Below are 6,831 nucleotides of genomic sequence, written 5' to 3' on the forward strand. Positions count from 1 at the left end.
TAATCATCCGGTGGAATATGGCCCTAAGTCTATAAGGGAAGTGAAGTACACACTATTGAGTGCTCCTGATCACTGCTGAGACCCAAACCGTTCAAAATTTTTGACACGTTCCTGTCGTTTTTATTTTAAATGCCCCAGCTATTTTTAATTTTAAACAACTTTTCCATCAGTGTGCTACAGCGCCCCCTGGTCTATTTATTCCCCATTTGGTCTGAAATAAATTTTTCATTCACTTCCACGTCCACTGCACATTTCTGATCTCTGATCCTTTCCCTTGTTTCCTCTTCTGTTTCCCTCTGTCTTTATTCTTTCCTATTCTCTCTTACTCCCTTCCTACCTCCCTCATTTTCCAGCTCTGCTCCTATGAATCATTCTTCTCCTCGTTCGGTCTAACCCCCCACCAGCCCTCTTTGCTTTCTCTTTTTTTTGCCAGGACAGAAATATTTTCTAAATCTCAAGAGGTCTGAGACCAGGAGTAAAACAGGGGAGAGGAAAAGAAAAAAAAAAAAGATAGAAACAAACTTTGTCCATACAAGGATGGAGAGGGGGAGGGAGAGCTGAACATGTGGGAGAGCGAAGGAGAGACCTCCCTCAAATCTACAGGCAGATAGATAGATAGAAGGAGAACTTCTTTCACTTCTCTGTGAAAAGCATCAGGCTGGAAGAAGAAGACGGAGATGACAACTGCCAACCATACGGGCAATGAAAAAAGATGACTGGCCATCAATAAGACAATTGAAGAGGATTGTTTCATTGTATCGGAATTACAATCTGCAGAAGATTAAGATCAAATGTCTACGAAGTTTGGGAGAATGAATCTGACACTTCTACTAATAAGGACTATTGAAGATACATCTGATCGACTATAAAAGCAGCAATTCTTTCCACAGTGAGTCAACCTACCTGTATTATCCCGACCAAGAGATTATTCAGATTGAAAACTCTGGGAAAAAAAAAAACTCATGGATCTACTATTCCTCACTTTGCAGCTTCTAACTCTACTGTCTGTATCACTTTCTGGTGACCTCGGAGAACACGATGCCCTCTGTGGGCCAGGTGACTCATGTTACGCTGTATTTTACCAGCGACGGTCTTTCCTTGAGTCTTGGAGAGCCTGTCGTGAAAGAGGTGGCAATTTAGCGACTGTAAAAAATGTTCAGGAAGCTGCTGTGGTCGAGCAACTCCTTACCTCATCGACAGGTGCCCGCAGTGATGGAGAGGTTCAGCTAAGGCTTTGGATAGGCCTACAACGTCAACCTAGGCAGTGTGCCCCACAGAAGCCATTGCGTGGTTTTACCTGGACAACTGGAGACCAAGATACTGCATTCACCAACTGGGTATCACAGCCAGTTTCTTCGGGATCTCAAAGTCCATGTTCGGCTCCTAGGTGCGTGGCTATAGGTCTGGGCCATGGCAAACCAGAAGATGATTTTAAATGGTCAGAAGGATCTTGTACATTGCCTGTTGATGGCTATATATGCAAGTATCGATATCAAGGGATGTGTCCGACTCTGACTGGAGAAAATGTTCGCTATTCGGTACCGTTTGGGTACCAGGGCCCCTGGCTCGACCTGTTACCATTTGGCACTGTAGCGGTGGTATCCTGTGAAAGTCAACAACAGGCTATCTCCATCCTCTGCACTTTTAAAGAGGATCGTACTGTTGGTTGGGATAAAGAGGAGCCTTGTCATGAGGACTCAGAGGACTTGTGCCAGGATTGCCAGCAGTTGTGCGAAGGAGGGGTTTGTGCCTGCGATGAGGGATATGTACTTCAGCCTGATGGACACTCTTGTGAGCCAGAGGAATTTGAGGAGCAAAGATGCCCATGTCAATACCAGTGTATAGAAGCTGGAATTGGTGGTAGAGGGTATCAATGCATATGCCCCCAAGGCTTTGAACTAGCTTCGGATGAACTAAGCTGCGAAGATATAGATGAATGTGAAGATGAAGAAACATGTGAACACTCTTGTCAAAACACCCTAGGTTCGTACACGTGTTCTTGTGACCTGGGGTTCACTGTTGCCGAGGATGACCCTGAGCGATGTGTGGATATAGATGAGTGTCGCTTTGCCCGTATGTGCCAACAAATGTGTGTAAACCATGACGGGGGATTTGAGTGCTTTTGTAATGAGGGCTATGAACTGGCTCAAGATCGAATGAGCTGCAATCGACTAGATTTCAGGGAACCTAGAAATGAGCCGAATCTGCACGTGACCAGTCTTGAAACTGTTTCTGAGCCAGAGACTGATACAGCAGGATGGCAAGATCTGGAAGATGTGGAAATAAATTCGGAGACTGAGAATTACATGACAGATTTCCACGAAGAGATGACATTCGCTGTGCCAACTACAGAAGAGGTTCTTGAGACAATGACTCCCCCAATGGGCTGGGAAGCTCATGAAGAAATGACTACTGTACCCACTTCCATGCCCGAATATACTACAACATCAACACTCAAACAGGATGCATTTCCAACAACTACTTTGCCAACAACGCCTGCCAATGTCCCTTCAGTGGAGACATCCGTACCAAGTCAACAATTCTTAACGACAGTAATACCCAAAGAAAACTCAAAAGTCAATGTTTGGTCAGACCAGAAGGTGACCTATGATGTTCCCACAACCAAGAATCCTGCATCTCGTGAAGGTTTACAGTTGTCAACAGTGGCCCCTAGCAGGTCTAGGGTTAATGAAGATCCTCATAAAACTAAAGAAGAAAAAGAAACTACTACACCCACTAGGGTCACTTCAGGACTATCCGTGTCCAACACCAATTCTCATGCCGTGTCTCCTGGGGTACATTCTAAAACACCTTTTGCATCCAAAGAATCCAAGGGAAAGAGGGACACCCGATGGCTAATTGTGGCCCTGCTTGTCCCCTTGAGCGTATTTCTGGTTATTATGTTGGCACTGGGCATTGTCTATTGTACCAGATGTGGAGGAGAAGCCAAACCTCGTACTGTCACTGACTGCTATCACTGGGTAACAGGCAGTGGACCAGAGAAAGGTATTCCTCCCTCCTCGGGAGTGGAAAATACAAACAGTCGGAGTGTTGTGTGAGAACGGATGAGATAAAATATCAGTGTGGGACTATTGGTGCAATTGGGGTATTCACTATGTGTTATATTATTTTTGACTTTTATCCACTATATCTTCGTCAATGCACTTTCCTGTATGTGAATAGGATTTCATATTTGTCGTTTTTTTTCTCATTTTCATTCCTGGTGTTCATAGGTTTTCTTTAATATTTCTTTGATAACCTTTATTCTATGTTGTCCTTACCACCTTGTGTCTCGTCTATACTGCAGCTTTTTTGTCCTTTTTGCTGTCGTACTATTTGTACCATGTTTGAACATGTAATATTTTTGTCTACACAGTAAAGTAGAAATTTTTTGTTTTTTATTAGAAGGCTTGTCACTTGAAATAGATAAAATGTATAGTATTGCCTCTCTGACATCAGTACAGAAATCATGGTGGTGGAGATACCGATAGTCTGTGATATATGCCATTGATTATAGGTAGAATTTTTGTATTCTGTCTGAATAGTAGTAGTTTGTGTTTATGTATAACCCCTTTAAGATTCAATTCCAGGTAGTGGTCCAGTGCCAGTTTAAAGGGTTATCCAGGATTAGATAAAACAGAGATCATTCCTTGCAAAAACAGCGCCACCCCTGTCCTCTGGTTGTGTGTGGTATTACAATTTAGCTCCATTTACTTCAATGGAACTCAGCTGCAAAACCCACACCCAAACTGAGGACAAGATTGGCACCATTCCTTGAAAGCGACCATGTTTTTCTAAGTTTTGCTGACCCCATTAATGTCTACCTGCATAGCAACCAATCACAGCTCAGCTTTCGATTTACTAAAACGTGTTAAGACATGAAAGCTTAACTGTGATTGGAAGCAGACAGTTTTGGTTCCAAGCAGATGGATAAATCTGGACTCTAGTGTCTAATCGCTACACAATAGTTTTTAGGCTGTGTTCACACATTCACAGTTCTGTTGCTTTTCTTTGTTTACATAATTAGAGACTAATTGATTATGACTAAATTATTAATTATAAGCAACCAGTGTTCATAGAAAAGCTCATTTGACCGATAATTGGCCCATGTAAAAGTGCCAGCGAACAGCTGAGGAGCGGGAAAATGCCCCCACTCATGGCTGGTTGCATCTTTTGACTTTGGTAAAATTTATTGTTAGCGGCCGTACATTTCTCTGTGTAAACAGGAGATGTGCGGCCGGTAACAATGAATGTTAATGGCTGCACAAATGATACACTGATTATTTGTGCTGCCCAGTTTGTGTAAAAGCACTGTGAGCGCTGATGTCGCTAATCAAGGCTTGTTTGTGGCTATGGACGCCTAAAGATTAAACATGTGAAAGGACCCTATGGTTGTGTTTTAACTAGAGATGAGCGAACCTCGAGCATGCTCGAGTCGATCCGAACCCGAACTTTCGGCATTTGATTAGCGGTGGCTGCTGAACTTGGATAAAGCCATAAGGCTATGTGGAAATCATGGGTATAGTCATTGGCTGTATCCATGTTTTCCAGACAACCTTAGAGCTTTATCCAAGTTCAGCAGCCCCAACTAATCAAATACTGAACGTTTGGGTTCGGATCGACTCGAACCCGAACCCGATTCGCATTTAGTTTTGGAAAGTGCTCTGAACATCTAGCCATGCCCCCATTTCCTCCCTAATAACCTTGCAATGTTGTTAGGATTATTGGAAACTTTGGTTAAGAATTTTGGGAAGGTGTCAACCATGTTCTTATTGCATTGTGGGAACATAGCCTTAGGGTCCTATTGCCCCTTTCTGGCCGATAATAGTTTGGTGTGATAGGCCATGTTAAAAGGCAATAATTAGCAGACATGCACCATGTTGGATGATCGGTGTCTTAAAACATGAAGAATCACAATGATAGCCACGGTCTCCTGGCGGTCACAGCGAGTATTATTGGCCACCCTGACTATCTAAGGATTATGTCCCCCCGTTCAATGTCTGTGCGTATAATAGCAAAAACAACAAGCGGGAAACAAGTGCTGACCTGACAGGTTGGTGATCGCTTGCTCCTCAGTATCAGCCATGTAATAGGGCCCAAAGATTGTGTTCACATGTTCATGCTAAAATTCACCATATAAACACGACTGAGTATGTTTGCTGCAGGGTTTGCATGGAAAATTCTTATCTGACATATGAAACTAGGGACCAGTGCATGGCACATGGAATCATAGGACACCAAAAAAATCTCTATACCATGCACTGCCCCCTATATTTTCTGTGTTTCGACTTAGGCCCTGTTCACATTTCGGAATTTGTTACTGGTAAACATTGGTTACAGCTAAAAAGGTATTCTTATGTTTATTGTGCCCTCACTTCAGAGGAGCCGTAGGGTAAAAAAGACTATATTTGTTACAATATTTAAAAGGGTTGTCCAGGCTTAGAAAAACATGGCCTCTTTCTTCCACTAAGTTTGAGTGTCGGTTTTTCAGCTCAGTTCCATTGTGAATAGAGCTGAATTGTAATACTGCATACAACCTGAGGACAAGGGTGGCGTTGTTTTGGTGGAAACACAATCCAATTATAACATGACCATATATCCTAAGATTCCTTTAAAGTGGTTTTCCGATTGAAACTATGCATGGGATAGGAGACAAGTATGACATTGCAGGGGTCCGACCTCCGTTCCCCCCGGCGATCTATAGATCGTCACTCCAACTCTTTTGTTATGAATGAAACTGCGGGTCGGCGTATGACACACAGGTCTTTCATTCTCTATTGAGCTGCTGGAGAGAGCCAAGTACTCAATGGACCTGCTGGTCACACGCCTGGAGCCAATCTAGAGGTCCCTTGGAGGCACGGAGGTCGAACTTCCCCCATGATTTCATACTTGTCGATAGGGGACAAGTAAATTTAAAGGTGTCATCCACTTTATAGTAAAATTGTTCAGTGCACAGCGTTATTACCTTTACTCGCTGTATATACTGACAGCAGCTCCCTAAAATCAGACTCCCCTCCTCCAGGCTGTCCTGCCCTGCTCTATAGTGAGCCTGTCCATAAGATGGCCGACATGGAAGAGCATGTGACCATGCCCCGTCCCCAGTGTCCACCACTGACCCTGTATATGCCTATGAAGGACACTGGGGGCGAGGCATGGTCACATTCTGCTCCATGTCGGCCATCTTATGGACAGACTCACCACAGAGCAGGACATCACAGCCTGGAGGAGGGAAGTCTGATTTTAGCTCTATGAGGCACACAAGGAGCTGCTGTCAGTAAGTAATGTGAATACACCACAAACAAAAAAACAGTAAAAATATTTTACTATAAAGTGGCCAACCCCTTTAAATAGGCAGACCCCTTCAAGAAAAAAGATAATGGCATTTTCCAGAATATTCATGGCTGAAATTTACCGTTTTTAGCCCATCTAATGTATATGGATAAACTTTATTCAACCTCCTAGTATTGTAATACCACCTGCGTAGCTTTACTTATGGGGGGGGGGGGGCAACAGAAATGTATAAATATCCTAATACTATGACTTCTTAGTGAACTGCTCAATATCAGGTGCTGGGATGTGCTGCCACTATGACATAAGGATACTCAGGGGGTGGTAACGCCTTTGGGGACCTCTCAGTGATTTCATTTTGTATTGTATTGAATTTTTTGTATTTTTTTTTTTTTTTTTGCCTCTTCACTTCATGCTGCCTCTTCTCCATTTTTTTTAGTTTGTGAGTTATCTTACGTTACGACTTTTCGAGATTATCTCTACGACCTCTATTCATTGTATATATAGTACAGTGTCACGTTTTATTTTTCGCCTGTGGTCATG

At 43.1% G+C, this 6,831-nt stretch overlaps 1 protein-coding gene across 1 annotated transcript; it reads left to right on the forward strand.

Annotated features, from left to right (window-relative positions):
- Positions 1-488: 488 nt before the first annotated feature.
- CD248 (CD248 molecule) lies at positions 489-4,471 on the forward strand. The gene has a single exon (XM_069968142.1). The coding sequence runs from the start codon at positions 963-965 to the stop codon at positions 3,057-3,059; it is 2,097 nt and encodes a 698-aa protein (XP_069824243.1). The 5' UTR covers positions 489-962; the 3' UTR covers positions 3,060-4,471.
- Positions 4,472-6,831: the final 2,360 nt, after the last annotated feature.

This window comes from Dendropsophus ebraccatus, chromosome 4 (assembly GCF_027789765.1).
Source record: "Dendropsophus ebraccatus isolate aDenEbr1 chromosome 4, aDenEbr1.pat, whole genome shotgun sequence".
NCBI lineage: Eukaryota > Metazoa > Chordata > Amphibia > Anura > Hylidae > Dendropsophus > Dendropsophus ebraccatus.

Coding starts and splice junctions, on each gene's coding strand:
- CD248 (XM_069968142.1), top strand. CDS start 963: ATGGATCTACTATTCCTCACTTTGCAGCTTCTAACTCTACTGTCTGTA.